Consider the following 18,901-nt stretch of genomic DNA (forward strand, 5'->3'; position numbering starts at 1 on the left):
GCAGAAGAGCAGGAATTGCTCGCGAGAGCGCAGGAGACCAAGGAGAGCTCATGTAGATGCTGCACATGCTCAAGGCATGTTTCTCCCCAGCAGGCTTCAATATTGCTCTCGCGCGAGTGCCGTTTTAGTGCTCGCGAAAATAATATATGTCCGCGGCTGCTTGACTTGTGCTCGCGTGGATCTCATATGCCCTCGTGTGATATAAATAATGTACAGGCTTTCAGATTGCTGGAGTTCACTAAACACATTAACGACATGTTTGGTGTTGAAAATGTCATAAAAAGTGAAAGAATGGGAGATAAATATCCCCAAATCTCAAAATTGTATTATATTTTGTGTGTGTTTGTGGTCCTCTTTCAGTTGAGACACTATAGGATGCTTCAGGAAAAGACCAAACACTGGATGTCTTTCAGTCGCCAACATGTGTTTTCGAGACACTGATATTAACGGGGAAATCCTGCAGGACTCAAATGCCTCGTCGGGGGTAACGCTGCCTTTCCCGCAGCGTTACCCCCGGTCTGCACGTTGTTTCTCTTTCAGAAACACAGAGGACTACTGTTTGTATGATGCGATCACGCTGCAAACGATATCCACCAAAAGTCGAGTTCAGTGTCTATGGAGTGTCATTTTTATTTGTTATAGTTTGGGAAGATTGAAAATCGGTAGGGAAAGCCAGCTAAGTCGGTAGGCGGTAGAAACATGTCAAAAGCGGTAGAGTACCGCCCAAATCGGTAGGGTTGGCATGTAGTATAGTATAAAATATATGGATATTAATTTCATGATAAACATTGTGGAACAATGATGAAAAATGTGAATGGAAGTGGAAAATGGAAAACTGACACAAAAGAAGCTTTTGCCGAGCCAATGGAGAGTTTCATCAGCAGCGGGTACAAACCACCAATGAGCGCTCAGCTCGAGATACCAGCGAATCGAGAGAGTGAATTACATCTGCATTTTCTCTTTTGAGAAGCCCCCACCCCCCATGTTGCAAACTCTTTGTTTAAAGCTAATTGGCCATCGGAATGTGTGGAGTAAGTCTCCCAAGGGGGATGCTCACATTCCACAGCTCCCCCCCCTGTGATCTCCCAACCCCCAGTCTGTAGGTTTGTGTTCGCTGCAGCATGTCTGTTAGGCCCCGCCCCCCGCACACAGAGAGACAAAGGGAGATCGCTCTTCTGGAGTGAAGAGAGCGGAAATAATGATATTGCAAGTTAGAAACGTAAGAGGCATTTTGACAGACAAGATGGCCAGTCCGCCACTGCACCCAGCCCAGCCCACGTAAACTATAAACGGGGGGAGCCTCGCTGCTGGGGGAACGGTGGACCTAGTGTCCCGACCGGAGTGGGAATAATAATAATAATAATAATCCATGCATTTTATCCATTAATTTCCCCAACATTGTGGTAAAAAAAACCACACGTTTAATCCATGTTGGTGTACTACAACTGTTTTCTGATCAGGAAATGCAGACCGGCTCAAACAAACGATTTTTAAATCATCTTCCTCACGATCATTTAATGTCTCATATGTTCGCCGAATTGACATGAAAGCACGAATAAATGTAGTTTCATCCACTTGAGTTTACAACTACAAAAATAATCGATTTGTTTTTATATCACATCCTACGGGAGGAAATTCAGCAGCTCTCACTACCGATTTTTAATCCTAATTTAATCATCATCTTCACCACGATCATTTATGTTTATGTTCCCCGAAGTGCAATGAAAGCACTGACAAATATGAATATACTGTAGTCAACTTCATTAAAACGTTATTAACGTGCCTAAACTATGGAATCAAATTAGGGTCAATAATATTCACAAATTATTTCACAGTCTGCAGTTGTATATCACCTGTTGTGCGCATGTGAAAAGATTTTGTGCATGTGTAAAAAAGTTTTGTGCACACAGATATAATTTGCTCGTGTAAAAACATGTTGCAGCTGTAGAAATATTTTGTGCGTGTGTGAAAAGTTTTTGCAGATATAATTTGCACGTGTAAAAAAGTTTTGCAGGTGTAGAAATATTTTGTGCAAGGATATTTACAACAGTGAGGTTTCACAAAGTCTGAGATACGGACACACAAATTTCCTATCTGTGTGTGCGAACCTGAAGTTACAAGCTACAAGCTGCTATTTACGAGTACGAATTTTGACCCTGTTTTTACGCCTGAGTATGCTAGCCAATCAGCACGTTGCCCACTGACTAGCCAATCGGGACGTAGCCCACTGACCATCCAATCATAGGACACAAGGTTCTAACGCGTTCGTTTTGCTGACCTGCGCCACTTGGAGCGTGCTTGCGGGAGTCAACATGGAGGAGCCCGAGGCGAACTCTTGTGGGACACAGGTGGGTTAATTACATGCTACCACGGAACATGCCACTACAGTTTTAATTAACTGACGTTACATCGTAATTAACTAAATATATCAAGACAGCTGTGCGTGCATCCCGGAGTTACTTAAATTGTATATTTAACGCTAGCTAGTTGATGTGGTCTTTGCTAATACTACTTTGTGCCACCCTCCTTTTTTGGGCTCACTACTATCCCAACAAAGTATTTCCATTTACCTATATATAAAACAACATGGTAAAGCAGTAAAATACAGCTCATCTTTAAAAACGCAAATGTCATTTATTTGATGTATTTCCACAACCTCTTGTTGTCTTTGAATGCAGCCTCTCCATCCCAACTCGAACAGCTGACAAAATTCTGGGTAGGGTGGGAAATCCCTACAGACACCTTGAAGGTCCGAGTTGTGAAGGGGGCGTACCTGAAGTCTTCCACATGTTTTGGCACATTGCATGTACCTGGGCACTTCCAAAACTATGAGGACTTTTCCAAGCATGTGGAGAGCTGCATTGCAACCTATGTTACAGGCTTTGGTCTAGTTTAGATACTGCTCATCAGTATGATTCTGTTGCAAAAAAAACATTGTTTCAGTGTTATGGAGCTTCTGCTTTTGTTCATTGGTGTAAAAAGGGATTTTGTCTTTGGTATTCTTTTACCTGAAAAGAGATCTCCATTTTAAGAATATCGACTCACAGAAACGAAACCTTTTGAGATTATTACTACTTCATTTGTTCCAGTGGTCAGCTCAAAATTGAACTTGAACATGACATTTTGTGACAGATACTATAACCTTTGCCTGGTACTCTTTTTGTACTGCATTTTGTTGGAAGGGCTGTTTGGATTGTGCCATATGTAGTTCTGGCACCTGGTTCAGGTAGTTGTAACCAATGGCATCATTCATTCTGTTAATAGAGTCAATATTTAGAAAATGGTCTATTACAGTACTTGTTATTGCTGATGTATTTACTTGAATCCTACAGCTCTTGTATCCAAAGATTCTAAGAAATAAACCATTGACCAGTGACTTTGGATGTTTGCTTCATTTCAATTTACCCACATTTTACATTTTTCACAACAATCAAAATGTGAATTATTATATTATATACCTTAAAATGTTCTGCGGCTAAAAAAGTAATTTCCATTCATAAACCACAGAACTGATCATTTGCTGTGTAAACATTTCCCCGGGGACTATTTTGAATGCAGGTTGAAGTCTCTGAAAATGATTTTTTCAAGTCGTAGCGGAATGAACAGAAGTCAATGTCAGGATGAAAGGTAGGGACATTATTGTGAGTTCTAAAATAGAACATTATACTACTACTGTAGTATCTTTCATGTAACAAGGAACTGCATTAGCTAGTGGAAAGCCATGTTATTCTAAGAGTAACATTTCAGGTTACTACAAATAAAGTAGGCCTCTAAAATTGAAATACATTTATTTTCCCTTTTCAAAATGAGAATATAACAGTCATGCCCTATATATATATATATATATATATATATATATATATATATATATATATATATATATATATATATATATATATATATATATATATATATATTCCATCATCCTCTACCCAACCACCCCCACAAAAGTACCACGTATCTCCAGATGTGTTGGTGTTGAATGTTTGTGATCAACTGAAGGATGAAGTGTTACTTAAATTCTTCTTCAGCTAAATAAACTCTTTAAAAAGCCTCTTGGATCAGCTTGAAAAGTAGTCGTCACAAAGCTGAAAACAGGCTGTTTTTCTGACTTTGTAGAGATACGTGGTTTTCACAGGACAGAGACAAAGATACAAACACATGATGATCTTATAGAATATGATGCATTGATGGAGATTAAACTAGCCAACAGGATATAAAGGATTTAAATGCAACTAATTACTGAATACTTCTTCCACTGCTGAAAGTTAGTATGCATTATGCCTTATGCTTCCTGACTTGATTCAAGGACACCCTCTATGTAGTGAACTACAGCACTATAGATGTCTGCCCCAAAACACAATGAAGGAGCAGTAGGATTAAAAAGTTGATTCAGTCCTTCCAGTTCTTCGATGCCCAGGCGAGATGCCAGTTCAGGAACCTGTACTCCAATTTGATCCATGTCTGCAATTTCCACATCTGGAAAATGGATCCCCTGAAATAAAAAAGTAATCGGGTTAGTTAAAAATAATTACATGGGATGACACCCTAAAACAGTGGTCAGGAACCTTTTCTAGAAATCATTTGGCTCCCAACAAATACAAATTCTAAATTACTAATACAGTCCATTATTTATTATTAAATTATTTCCACCCCACTGATTAAATTGTTGTTTTGTCAATCTTGACATGAACACTAAACTAGATTTCAATCACTTGACATGCATTACTGAACTGTAATTTATTAAGCCATTTATTTAGTTTAAATGTTATCCTTGTACAGACTAAATAGACTAGTGCACTGCATATTCATTGCAGTTTTCAGGTGTTAATTTACCAGTGAAAGAAGTCAGCATCTTTTTTTCCTGCAATATTATTTTTGAGGCCTACAAATTCAAAGAAAAATAACAACAGTAGTTGTTTTCATTAGTTTTACATTTTTCGGATTGTGGCCTATGTCTTTGTATATCAACAAAACTATTCTATGCAACTGAAACTCAATGTTACATTGTGTTGCATAGCCCATTGTTGGCTTTGACACAAATTGTAATTCTGCTGTAGCCTGATTATGCATATGGTTATTGATGTGTACTATTGGAAGATGCCTGGTAAAGTGAAACACAGTGGTCCTGGTAGGCTAAATTCCAGTTCCCGTGTGTTGCATTTTCATTATAATATTAAGAACAGTGTAAGGATTTTGTCAAATAAACATATAACCAAATACTAACATTGTTATGACTTCTAAAAGAAAGCAAGGTGTGCTAACATTGGCTTCCTCCACAATGGTGAATAAAACACAGAACTACAAAACAGTTTTTCCCCTTTACCTCGAAGTTGTCAGGAGGGCTGACAGGGCTCTGACTCTTCCCGATTTCCCACAGCTGGTTAGGAGTGAGGTTACGTTCTGTTCGGAGTGAATGGTTATTCCAGCCATCTGTGAATGTGTCAAGATCTTCCTGAATTCGGGGCAGAAAGACATACTGAGCACAGAAAAGGTGTGTGCAATTTGCTGGGTCGAGCAGGCCATCCTCCTCTAGGCTGTGGAGCAGATCGTAATAAATACTTGACACGACATTCCACACGTCACGCCACAGGCGCTCTATCCTGAAAGACAGTTGACAAAAATAAATGAATAAATGCAGTCCGTAAACAATTATCACACCTTTACGTTGCAAAAAATGCAAATAGTAACTCAATGGATTTTTCCCCATCCCTAATAACACTAATATGTACATTAATCTCAGCAACAACTTTTAGCACCATAATTAATGGCAGCACGTCACTATTAAGCGATACACTAGCAAAAGATATTTTGACCAAAGAAAGCTTTATGACAGAAGCTACAACCATACACTGATATTACCTTTGATTATGAACACTTTTCCCTGAGATGATGCTTCCCCTGCTGCACCCACGAACGTCAAACATATGTCTGGCAATGTCCACATTTTCCACACCTTGGTCTCCTCTGACCCTTGACATGTACAACCATACAGATACCATGTTAAGTAATTTGACAATGTGAAATTTGAATCTCTGTACTCTTAGAGCTGGCTGTATCTCCAGTTTTCTAAGTACAGCTATAGCCATTTAACAAGCTTCACTATTGGCTCCTGGCTAATCCCCCAGGGAACCAGCAGTTTGAAAGATTTTGTTACCACAGAAACAAGAGGTTTTAGTATGAGACTGAAACATTCTTTATGGGCACATCACTGGAAAGACCTACACATAATATTGGGAATATGTCATGAGGTCATGTAAAGTAATATAAACAAGGAATGAATAATCCAATCTCATTCTAAGGCCATCCCCATAAGTGTCATCACTGGTAAAGTGTTGTTTCAGAAATGACATATAGGGGGTGCTAGGGCTTCCTGGGCCTTTGCTTAATAGGCACTATATCCCCAACTATCAATTTACAACTTTTCTTGTAAAACTTAGTGAAAAATCTGTTGATCATGTAGGCCTATAGACCTTTTTGAAAAGCAGCCATTTTGACATAAAATAGTAGGGTAAACACAGGTGTTACCAGTGATACTAATTAATGTTCTGTTCCATTCAGATCAAACAGTCAGGGTGCTGCTATTGTGCATGTTGGCTCACTGGAAAGGCTCTACTGCACTAAATAGAATGGAACCTTATATCAACTTAATTAATTTAACCTGTATTTACCTGCTAGTTCATGTCAATACGGCTGCCGTGACAAAAGTCTACCTTATTTTTATAAAATGGCCTAGACTGATACAAATCAGTGTTCTTTTAACTGTATCAAGTGCACCTGACATTTTTCTTCATATTCACTATTTCCAATAATCCAATGTTTACATGTAAAAAAAAACACACACAAAACAAGAAATAGCCTGTTACCTGGATGGAAATCCGTGTTTGTCCACAGCCTCAAGGAAGAACTGCAGAGCTGTTGAAGCCTTGTTGTTATTGGCTACTTGTAGGTACATGATCTATGAGAGCATTTATAGAAAGGAAAAAGTAAGCACCACAGAAACACAGTACTCAAATAACCTATTAATGAATTAAATACTGACCCCATACTGTATGTGCGTGATAATTAACTTTAAAAAATGGCATTTAATATCAATTCACTTTTGGTCAATTGTAAAATAAACTCCAGGAAGCACTAACCTTTCTTGAAAATCCATCAATTCCACCAAATATTACCATACCATATCTGCAAAATAAAAAGGTATTAATTGCTTGATGTATCCACACCACATCTTGTCCCACCAAGTCCTTTGATGATTGAAATAATCTTCGTGTCCATCGCCAGACCCCTTTTTGTGGTGTTGTGCTGAATAACATGATGTGATCGGCGCCTACATAAGATGACCCGCACAATGTATAGTGAAATGTTTATCTTTGGCTACAATACTGCTTGTGTTTACATTATATAAAACAAAGCTGAGGAAGAGCATTTATTGTTATAAATATGTTATTTGTGTCCTAAATATTGCTGATTGGTCTTTTAAATGAATGAAGTAAGGCTAATTTTGGCCTGAACTCGAGCAGTGAGGCATGTGTTTCAGGTTAAAGCTTTTGAAGTTCTACCCTTTTCATGCAAAAAAGTATAATGCATGGACTGTAGAGTATATGAAAAAAATATACAATTATATTTAAACAAATAAAATAATTAGATTGATAATAATAATAATAATAATATGATTGATTGATTTTTAAGAAAACATGAATCGCTCATCGTCTATTGCAGCGGGTTGTAAGGAGCATTTGTGTTGAGTAGGCCATACAGTTATTTATTATTGATTATGAAGATCGTATGGTTAGCCCACTTTACCGTTCCTTTTCTGTTCACTTATTTTCCAGCTGACGTGAACACAAGTCGGATTGGAAACTGAACCTTTTCGACCTTTGGCTAACTAACGTTACGTTACCTTCCTCTCCATATTAAATGCCCGGGGCATTATGTCAGGAAGCACCCGACAAAAGTGTTGCATTAATTTCTTTAACATTAACGTTACTCATTCAAACGGCACAACAACAACAAACGTTAATTTAGCCAACAGACTGTAGCTAGCTAAGACAATAGCAAAGACCACATCAACTAGCTAGCGTTAAATATAAAATATAAGTAACTCAGGGATGCACGCACAGCTGTCTTGATATATTTAGTTAATTACGATGTAACGTTAGTTAATTAAAACTGTAGTGGCATGTTCCGTCAACCCACCTGTGTCCCACAAGAGTTCGCCTCGGGCTCCTCCATGTTGACTCCCGCAAGCACGCTCCAAGTGGCGCAGGTCAGCAAAACGAACGCGTTAGAACCTTGTGTCCTATGATTGGATGGTCAGTGGGCTACGTCCCGATTGGCTAGTCAGTGGGCAACGTGCTGATTGGCTAGCATACTCAGGCGTAAAAACAGGGTCAAAATTCGTACTCGTAAATAGCAGCTTGTAGCTTGTAACTTCAGGTTCGCACACACAGATAGGAAATTTGTGTGTCCGTATCTCAGACTTTGTGAAACCTCACTGTTGTAAATATCCTTGCACAAAATATTTCTACACCTGCAAAACTTTTTTACACGTGCAAATTATATCTGCAAAAACTTTTCACACACGCACAAAATATTTCTACAGCTGCAAAATGTTTTTACACGAGCAAATTATATCTGGGTGCACAAAACTTTTTTACACATGCACCAAATCTTTTCACATGCGCACAACAGGTGATATACAACTGCAGACTGTGAAATAATTTGTGAATATTATTGACCCTAATTTGATTCCATACTAAACTCAGTAATTCACCATTTCTACGCATGACAACACACTTTGTCCGTGTTTGGTTCTCTCGCCGCACAGTGAAGCGTTCCCGCATTGACGTCACTTCCGGCTTCCCCCAAAACTTCAAAATGAGGCGAAGGAATTTACCCGCAATGTTCGAAATTATTGATATTTATCGGAACTGTATCGCACCTTCTTTCTTAAACTGACGGTTCGAGATGACTAGTAGCCCAATATTTCATTGCACAACAGTTGTTGGGATGCTGTCACAGGCTCTTTAAACTGTCGCACTTTCTGTTGTTTCTATCGCGCATTGCCGGTGTTACAGTATAAGTTGAGTCATGACAACTGGCGACATTCTATTATTTTCGTCATAGGAATCCGGGGCGTGTACATTGAGGACCCATTGTTGACTTACCAGGAAAGAAACATCGTTTGTCGTTTACGTTCATCTTTTGCTATATCTGCCTTCCTAAGATCACTTTGCTGCACATTCAGTACTCGTATGTGAGGTTGTGGTTGAGAGTCCGATATCGTGACGCTTACAGGGAGGTATCGAACATTACAAAGTAGGTGACTGTGTGGATGCCTGTTCAAAACATTGCAAACTTCAATAAATCATTTAAATTATATATTTGTTTCCGACTTTCATTTGTTCATCGTTCTTAATGTGATGTATAGTAGCTTTGATAGCTGTCCATACCTTCACACAGCCTAAAAGTAAAACACAAGTTGTTTATTCACAGCCCGAACGCTCATCGAGATGACTGGATCAGTCATGACAACTTGTGATCAGCTCCGATTAAATTCTGATATCAATTCTGTAGCTAACCTCCAGGGAGCACGTTTATTTTATGAAATACCTGTATCCCTCTCATCACAACAAGACTCTACACTGTGCAGGAAAAACAATGACATACATGAAAATAACCTTGATGCATGGGAATTAAACACACAAACTAACAGATAAATCATCAGAAGAAGGCAGAGAGGAAGTAAATAACAACAGAAACACGGAAGGCAGACAGAATTGCTTAGACACGGGTGTCACATGAAATTTAAATGTTCTGGAAAGTTCCTTATACAGCTTTAGCCTTTTTTATCTCATGAAGTCCCAAAGTGACACACACTGAACAGTCTGGGGTCATCATGGTCCTTGACATTTGCTTTTGTCTTCCCATAACAACATGTCCAAGATGTCCATGTGTCAGGCTAAAACATGTGACAGAACTAGCTAGATTTGGAAAGGTTTTTTGTTGCTAAAGTTAATATTCAAGCCATTTAAGAATAAAAATGCTTACATGACATGTCATTTGTTAAACTTTAAGCTGTCTTCGGCTCTTTTCTGCTGGAACAAATGTAAATGTCCCCTGTGTGGGACGAATAAAGGTATTCTGATTCTGATTACATTTAACCTGTTATGGAAACATTTCTTGATGAAATTGATATGAAACAAATGCCATAAATATTGCTGTGACACATGGTGTCACATCGGGACTTTAACCCTAAACATTCACAGTAAACCCGGAGTGACATATATGCACAATTAGAAATATGATTATGGTCTGGTCAGTTAATTTAGCTGATTCAATTATATTTAGTTAACATATGCTTTATTCTTCAATTCATAGTATGTTCAAACAAATGCAAACCAAAACATCATCCTTGTTAATTAAGTTATAAATAAAAGTTACTTTACCATTAAAGCCCAGATATTTGACACTAGGGAGGTTACTTGTCAGAAATGTGTCTATTTAGTCTAAATGACGTTCCCCTTAATTTCCCCAAAAGTAGAAATGGGTCGGGGTTCTTATGGGTTAAACGTATAGGCTTAAAGGCATAATAGAACTACCGTATTATATGTATTCAACTTGTGCCCCGCTGGACTTACTTTTCTGTGGTTTACCGTTACTGTGACATATCAGTATAGCCACGGAAGATAGTTTGTGTGTTTAATTCCCATGCATCAAGGTTATTTTCATGTATGTAATTGTTTTTCCTGCACAGTGTAGAGTCTTGTTGTGATGAGAGGGATACAGGTATTTCATAAAATAAACGTGCTCCCTGGAGGTTAGCTACAGAATTGATATCACAATTTAATCGGAGCTGATCACAAGTTGTCATGACTGATCCAGTCATCTCGATGAGCGTTCGGGCTGTGAATAAACAACTTGTGTTTTACTTTTAGGCTGTCTGAAGGTATGGACAGCTATCAAAGCTATTATACATCACATTAAGAACGATGAACAAATGAAATTCGGAAACAAATATATAATTTAAATGATTACTGAAGTTTGCAATGTTTTGAACAGGCATCCACACAGTCACCTACTTTGTAATGTTCGATACCTCCCTGTAAGCGTCACGATATCGGACTCTCACCCACAACCTCACATACGAGTACTGAATGTGCAGCAAAGTGATCTTAGGAAGGCAGATATAGCAAAAGATGAACGTAAACGACAAACGATGTTTCTTTCCTGGTAAGTCAACAATGGGTCCTCAATGTACACGCCCCGGATTCCTATGACGAAAATAATAGAATGTCGCCAGTTGTCATGACTCAACTTATACTGTAACACCGGTATGAAAGGGTCTGTGCCGGAAATATCAAACATTTAATAAAAGTGAAAAACAATGAACAAGACTTAACGTATTAATAATAATAATTAATTATATTTATTCCTTTGGATGTAGGATTTTTGACTTTGTTTAGAGCAGCAGTGATCTTCAGCAGAGAGCTAAGCGCTGTCAGACCGGACCTAACCCTGAAAAGTATTATCATCTGAAATTAATCATTATGTTATTCATATTAAATACATATTGTATTTTTACAACTTGTATTTAGAAATACTCTGTTGTAATTATTGATGCATAAATGTGTTCATCCATTCAATGTGGCATCTGCTATAATGGGGTTAATGTATGATATTACTTAATAATACAATACATTTTAATATATGATATGATAATTATATTTTAGTTTTATTCATTTCTTATTTCATAGTTTCTCATTATTATTATTTTTATCGCTCATCTTATTTTAGATTTTATTAATCTGTGTGAATCTGTGCTATCCTGTTTTTCACTCTTACCCTGTTGCTGTTTGAACTACTGAATTTCCCCACAGGGATTAATAAAGGTCCATCTTATCTTATCTTAATGTATAAATTGATTTACTTCAATCTACTGTACTGTGTAAAAACACCCCAACAATATTACAAAAAAATATACTGCATAAAGCAAACTATATACTTTATTTGATCTAAAATATTGATGTTTTTTCATTATAGTAGCCTGTGAAAACCATAAGAAATAAGTGATTAAATGCTACAGTATTCAGCAAACACAACTGTAGAGCTGCAAACATTGCAAACAGAATAAGTTCTACAACACCCAGTTGTCTTTGTGTATTTGTGAATGAATTGAACAAATGGGGAAATTTGGCAACGCCCTTTAGCAATTTGGCAACACCCCCAGCCACTGGGATCCGCATTGCTTTTGACTGGGACACACCCATGTGAGTCCTATCTGGAGTGCTACATCTGTATACCAGCCAGGCAAAAAAGTCTGGCTTTCTACACGAGACCTTCCCCTCCACGTACTCTCCCGTAAATTGTCTCCCCGGTTTGTGGGTCCTTTTCCCATCACCAAGGTCATCAACCCGGTTTCAGTGAGACTACGGCTTCCCAGGGCCATGAAGGTACATCCCACCTTCCATGTAGGGAAACTAAAACCATTGAAGGAGAGCGCTATGGTTCCCACCGCCAAACCCCCCCCGCCCCCCCGGATGATCGATGGAGGTCCGGTTTACACAGTCAAGACACTATTGGCTAGTCGGAAAAGGGGTAGAGGGCGACAGCTACTGGTTGACTGGAAGGGTTATGGTCCTGAGGAGTGGGCATGGATTCCTTCCCGCTTCATCGTAGATAAAAGCCTCATTAAGGATTTTGACCGCCTCAACTCAGAGGAGCCTGGGCCGTCAGGAGCCGTCCCTAGAAGGGGGGGTACTGTCATGTCTAAGAAACTTATAGTGAAAGTTTATTGTTTATGCTAGTTTTGTCATGTCCCTTTGTCCTGTGCTTTATGTTTATTCCCTTAATTAATTCTCCATCTCATTTCAGGCCTCCACGCTCCCCGCCCCCTTCTGTCTCCTTCGTCCTTGATTATTTCCCCCGCCCTGATTGTTTCCACCTGTGTCCCCTTTACCTGTGTATATATGGTGTTAGCTCCCTCCTGTTCATTGTCAGTTTGTTGTCTCTCTATGACCTACGTTCCTGCTTACCTCACGGACTTCTCAGGGATCTATGTTATTGATCACTGTTCTAGTTTTCCTCGAAAGAGTGTTTTGTTTTCCTTGTTTTCATTACTGTGCAAATCCCAATAAAGTCTTTATTTTGAAACACTATCCGAGTCTGAGTTTTGAGTCATGCAATTGAGTTCATGCCTCAGAGTTCACTCCTTGACAATAAGGATTTGGAACGAGCGGCGCGAGTGCATGTACGGCTTCATTTACAGCTCGTAAATCCTGCACAAATCTCCATTCGTCAGGAGGTTTGTCCCGGATATTTTTAACAGGAAACACTGGAGTACGTACCGGAGAATCCTTACATGGAACAATGATCCCTTGTTTAAGCAGAGAGGTAAAAACTGGCCGAATGCCATCAACAGCTTCACGCTTTAATGGGTACTGGGGTTGATTTGGGCGGTAGGTAGACTTTGGGGTGATAACAATAGGTTTGGCAGAACGGATTAAACCTACATCAGATTTGTGAGCTGCCCAGAGTGTCGGAGGCACATCTTTTAGCGCGGCAGGAAGCTCAGAAATATGAGAGTAACCTGAAAACACAGGCTCCCCTGGGCCTGGCACAGGGTTAACAGAATCATCCCCAATCAGAGCCAGAGTACGCAGCGCGTGTACATTACAGTTGACATCATACTTAAACACATCATGTGACATAGAGTACATGATCTGAGGTGTGTGTGTGGCTGTCCAATCAGTAATAGATTCCCAATCTTTAACGAATGGACCCAAATCCCTCCATTTATCAGTGGGGTCCCTTGCTAGTGAAATGTGTGGGACCGCCCCTGGGATTTGATACAGCTTGTGTTGTGTGGGTGTGAGTGTGACAGAAATAGCGCTGCGCAGCGAGCTCCAATACATCGTTTTAAGCATGATTTCATCATTCACACATTCCAACAGAAACTGTTCATCATAGTATTTGCATTTATCATCAGAAACACTAGCAGTGCAATGCAAATGAGGAGCTTCCATAAACACAGCCAGTGAGGAGACACGCTGACGGGCCAAACGCAACAGTTTCTGAGAATCAGGAAATGTTGCCAGCCATTGATACACATACAACAATTCTTCGTCAAATTAGAGTTTTGGTCGTCTGACTTTTAGACCCTCATTTGTAGAAATTAGATCAAGGCCAAACCGGAGGATAAGATCTCTGCCCAGTAAATGTATAGGGCAGACAGATGACAGAAGAAAACTGTGTTTTACTGATGTTGGAAATGGATGGCTGGCATCACCGTTATCTCTACACTGAATTGGTACAGAAAACTTCTCCTTTACAGTCACACCAGCAGCTCCTATTGAGTGGATAAATCTACCACTAAATTTACAATTTGGCAAATCTGCCAGTTTTACCACAGGATGTGTAGCCCCAGAATCAACCAAAAATGTAACATCAACACCCATGATAGCTAGAGTTAGTGTGGGAAACTTCTTAAATGCTGTTTCAGTGTCATATTTCAAATATGTACCCTCTTTAACCACAGGCATGTTTTCTAATTTTTCTAATATATCAATAGCTTGCATGATGTGTGTGTGTGTGGCACTTCCCTGTTTTGATGCTGCAGGCAGAGGTCCTGTCTCAGTCGACCGAATTCCCTCCTCTTCCTCCAACTCCTCCCGCGGACAATGTCAGTTTGAAGAATTGTCATTGGTTTGAGCAGATTGGGTGTCTTTCTTTTGGGTGTTCTTCGGACATTCAGCGATAAAGTGACCCATTTCACCGCAGTTAAAACAAGCACCATTGTTGCCAGTGTGGTTGCCTTCTCGTCCTCTGCCTTTTCCTCTGAAACCTCCACGGCCTCGGACACCTCTCCTGCCTCTTTGGCCCCCCCTGCCACGGCCGTATCCTTGGGGTTGGTGTGACCAGGCGGTTGTAACAGCTTGGACCATGGTCAGTTGGGCCTTGTCTTTTCGGTCGCGGCGTTTGTCGTTTTTCTTCCTTCTCTATGATTTTTTAAAAGGTGTTCGGGCTGAGTTGTGTCCCCGTTTTGGGTGGTGGAAATGGAGATGCCCCGACAGGTGGAACTGCCTCTGCTGGATCCCCACCCACGGCACCGGCGTCCAGATGGTTTGGGTCTCGATACGCCGGGGGAGGTGGATGGACCTGAGGGTGGAACGGAAATCCGTGGTCGAGGAGAGGGTCCCTCGTACCTGTAAGAGACGGATACAGAGAAGTGGATGTCTGGTGGAATGGATTGTGTGATTTCGGACATTTATTTTCCCTTTTTCCTTCACTTTCATCATCCACCTTTATTTTCTTTATTGCCGAGGCCAACTGCCTCCTTTCACGGCGCTCTGCTTCACCCTCCCAGTATTTTAAACACTTTCCGTGACTTTCTATCTTTTCTAACTCTTTTACTTTAATTGTACTCTTCTTTCTCATTCCATCTTCACACTCTTGTAATTTGTCCTTTAGGTCTTTGATCTTTTATTTACTCAAAGATCCTCCCTTTGGAAATCCGAACATTTCCGTCCATATATTTAATTTAGACAGACTGCTTTCACCATATTTTGCTCGCATGACATCTACAATTGGGCCCTCAGGAAGCTCTGCCCCCTTACTTTGCTTTGTCCCCATGGAGAAAGTCTTTAAGTGTTACCAAAACACCCGTGTTACCAAAACACTATTTTTCACCCGTCGGTGATGTGATATTTGTTCCTCAGTACAAATCACACAAAAACTGATCGTAAAACCTTTTACGACGGATATATCAAATATCCTACGGATATACCAAATATCCTACTTTTGAGCAACCCATTTAATAAATGTCATGGAGGTTATTTAACTTTTACTTTTAAACAATTAGAATTTGTACATCTCACCAGATATTTTAGAGGAATTGAGTTCGTTGGATCTCGTGAAGTCAATCAGTTTCACTCAGGCGCTGGTCCTCTTGTCCCGTAACACTTTCTGTCGAGGTAGAGGAGAATCCGAGGATCCCGGCGGCCAACCACCAGCGTCCCTGGGTGTCCCCGACGGAGCTTTCAGAGATCCCACTTCTGACACCAATTTGTTGTGGATATTTTAAACTCGTCAATACTATAAAGATGTACAATGAGATTAATCAATAATAAACTGGTGAAAGCAGGCAGCGTTGTCTTCTGGTTATTTATTTGAAGCTACAAAGGTACAAGTCTCACAGAGTAGAGTAGTCTGCAGGAGTGTGCACAATAGTCACAAAATAGCAAAGCTTATATACAATATAGGGCGGGCAGACAAAGTTTTGTGTAGCATGGCGGAACTCCTCAGAAATCCACTTTCACACGGTCTCATATTGCTATTTGGACACCTGTGTCCTTGAGCCATAGAAAGTACAACAGTCATCAAAATATGGAAGTTCAAACTTAGTGTGAAAAGGAGTAGTTTCAACATAGTCTCCCAAATCAGCCCTGTGGCCTTGAAGCGCTTGAGAATAATAAACCTCTTAGAGTATGCAGAGGAAAGAGCAAATATGAAGAAATGGTACAGTAGTGTTAGACAATGCTTTCAGAAGAATTTAGTTTTAGCATATAAGGTAACACAATAAATTGCCACTACAAGAGGTTCCAAGTCATTTAGATCATTTGACACTGTAGTTATTGGAGACACGACACGTGACTTTCCTGACATGAAGGATATGTGAACGTCTTCATCTTTATTTGTCATCTTAAGGTAGGTGACAACAGTGTATCCAATCTCGCTTGCATCACTGAAATGGTGCAATTGTGCACATTTAATTTGTCCATAATTATTTGGTTTGACACATCGATCAATCTTGAAGCTTTCTATCTGCTTTAATCCCATGAGCCATCTTTGCCACTGTTTCTTGAGAGCCTCCGGGATTTCTTCGTCCCACCCACAATTGAGTTTGCACAACTCTTGTAGGACATTCTTTGCAATGAAGATAAATCGTGTAAGAAATCCAAGTGGGTCATACACAGAGCAGGCTGTTGAAAGGATGCCTCTCCTTGTGGCTGATTGAGATTTTAAGCAGACTTGAAACTTGAAAACATCTTCCTCCACATGCCACTGTATCCCTAGGGCTCTTTCTATTGGAAGATTGTCTTGGGTCTCTAAGTCCAGGTTTTTTACCTCTTTGGGTTTTTCACTCTTTAGGATGGAGGCCAGCACAGTTTTACTGTTGCTTGTCCACTTTGTCAGATTAAATCATCCCTTTGAACAAAGATACTTGAGTTCTTCACATAACTTCACAGCTTGATCAGCAGAAGCGACAGATTTTAAGCATTCATCAACATAGAAATGTCTTCCGACAGTGTCAACAGCTTCTGCAGAGAAATCATCTTTGTTGTGTTCAGCGGTTTTAGTGAGAGCATAGGTTGCACAACTTGCTGATGAAGTGGCACCAAATAGATGTACTGTCATCCTGTACTCAGCAAGAGGTAAACTGACATCTCCTCCTGGGCACCAAAGAAAGCGAAGATAATCTTGATCGGCAGGAGCCACCTTGACCTGATGATACATCCCCTCGACATCACCCATGAAAACTATCTGTTCAAACAGGCGAAAACCTACCAGTTTCACCCACTGTCTCTGCCACCTCCCTCCATGCCTGGTTCCTCCGGTTTGTATCCCGGTAAATAGTTCTGGTCGTAAAGAACCGGGTGATTTGCTACCGTAATTTCTCGTTTGGAATATGAGGAAATGAACTGCGGTCTGTCCTCTTATTATACATCCATGGGTCTGGCTCTCCCAGCTTGCACGCGGTTTGATTGGCTAGCGCTTGTACTGTCAGATTTGCATAAACGGGATTTGATTGGCTGACGCTTCCAGCTCCGCTTCAAAAGTTGAACATTGCTCAACTTTTGAATCCTGAAAATCCTGGAAAACCTGGAAATCTTCGCTTTGCTTCCCCACAATGCAGTTCGGCGAAAAGCGAGGCAAAGTGACGTCATCCCCATTCAAATTCAATGGGCAGAGAAGCGTTGGAAGCGTTGGAAGATTTTTTTAAAGCTGCTGTGTGGACGTACCGTAAGGGACATTTCGAGCGATACACACCACAAACCACCCACTGAACAGATTACCCAAGATCCTCAGCTTGAAGCTCGTTGATTGGATGTTTTAGCCGCAATGCATGTTGGGATATGACGTTAATGCGATATGATATCCGAAAACATTTAAAAAAAATTAAATAATACTTTATTCCGAGTGTTCTTGCTTTTCTCTTTGGAAGTCATCACATAACTGCATTGTAATACACGGTTCGGCTGCATTAAATATTACACATCTGCCGTAGTTCTTTATTTATAGAGCCTTGATGAGAAGACTTCTGGACCAACAGGAGAACTGCCGCCAAAACTGAATATGTGACGTGGATCATAAATATATCAACAATTAAACAACATCTTGCATTTCTTTTCACAAAAATACGTCTCCTTGCAGTATCAATAGTAATTTGGCTGACTTTTATATTTGATCCAATTGGTAGATAGGTTATATTTACACCACAACGGTGCACAGCTGATAGAAAAGGACTTTTCTATCAGCTTTTAAAGATATTACTAATTTTCTTTGAATATAAGAATGTAAATACTGAGTTGAGAGAATAGTCAGGGGTTTTGGGTGATGGGAGACTGATCTGGAATCACAATTTCAATAGCTTAACATTAAATGACGGATATACCTTTCTGTCTGTGATGTTTTACAAATCAGATATTAATGTGTAGAAGTAAAACATGAGAAATAGTATAGCAATATTCTGTAAAGATATGTAAAAATATGAATAAAACTAGTAAACTACACACCTTCAGATGTTATACTTACATAAGTGTCCTACACTAATAATACAAAGTTATTATTAGTATGCTGTGTGTACCTTGTGTGCACCGTCTAGTGGTTAAAGCATGTT

General features: G+C 39.8%; 1 protein-coding gene and 1 long non-coding RNA gene across 3 annotated transcripts; one reads left to right on the forward strand and one right to left on the reverse strand.

Annotated features, from left to right (window-relative positions):
* The first annotated feature begins 1,796 nt into the window (after nt 1-1,796).
* LOC307037413 lies at nt 1,797-3,376 on the forward strand. The gene is made up of 2 exons (XR_013807669.1): nt 1,797-2,348; nt 2,679-3,376. It is a non-coding gene; the product is annotated as an uncharacterized lncRNA (long non-coding RNA).
* A 1-nt stretch (nt 3,377) lies between these two features.
* LOC307037412 (uncharacterized protein) lies at nt 3,378-8,626 on the reverse strand. Of its 2 annotated transcripts, XM_079678262.1 has the most exons (6): nt 8,200-8,619; nt 7,140-7,185; nt 6,867-6,958; nt 5,863-5,973; nt 5,327-5,603; nt 3,378-4,495 (listed from the first exon to the last, which is right to left on the reverse strand). In XM_079678262.1, the coding sequence occupies exons 2-6, from the start codon at nt 7,176-7,178 to the stop codon at nt 4,286-4,288; spliced, it is 729 nt and encodes a 242-aa protein (XP_079534388.1). In that variant the 5' UTR covers nt 7,179-7,185; nt 8,200-8,619; the 3' UTR covers nt 3,378-4,285. The 2 variants fall into 2 exon arrangements, with proteins under 2 accessions (XP_079534388.1, XP_079534389.1); XM_079678263.1 differs by lacking the exon at nt 5,863-5,973 and having other exon boundaries at nt 8,200-8,626.
* Nucleotides 8,627-18,901: the final 10,275 nt, after the last annotated feature.

The sequence above is a fragment of the Notothenia rossii genome, assembly GCF_949606895.1.
Source record: "Notothenia rossii genome assembly, chromosome: 4".
NCBI lineage: Eukaryota > Metazoa > Chordata > Actinopteri > Perciformes > Nototheniidae > Notothenia > Notothenia rossii.

Bases quoted from the DNA above. Each gene is read 5' to 3' on its own strand.
- LOC307037412 (XM_079678262.1), bottom strand. From the start codon at position 7,178: ATGGTAATATTTGGTGGAATTGATGGATTTTCAAGAAAG. The intron at 5,974-6,866 runs GTAACAGGCTAT...GTACATGTCAAG, and splicing joins AAACACGGATTTCCATCCAG to GGTCAGAGGAGACCAAGGTG. The intron at 4,496-5,326 runs GTAAAGGGGAAA...TTTTTATTTCAG, and splicing joins GCCCTCCTGACAACTTCGAG to GGGATCCATTTTCCAGATGT.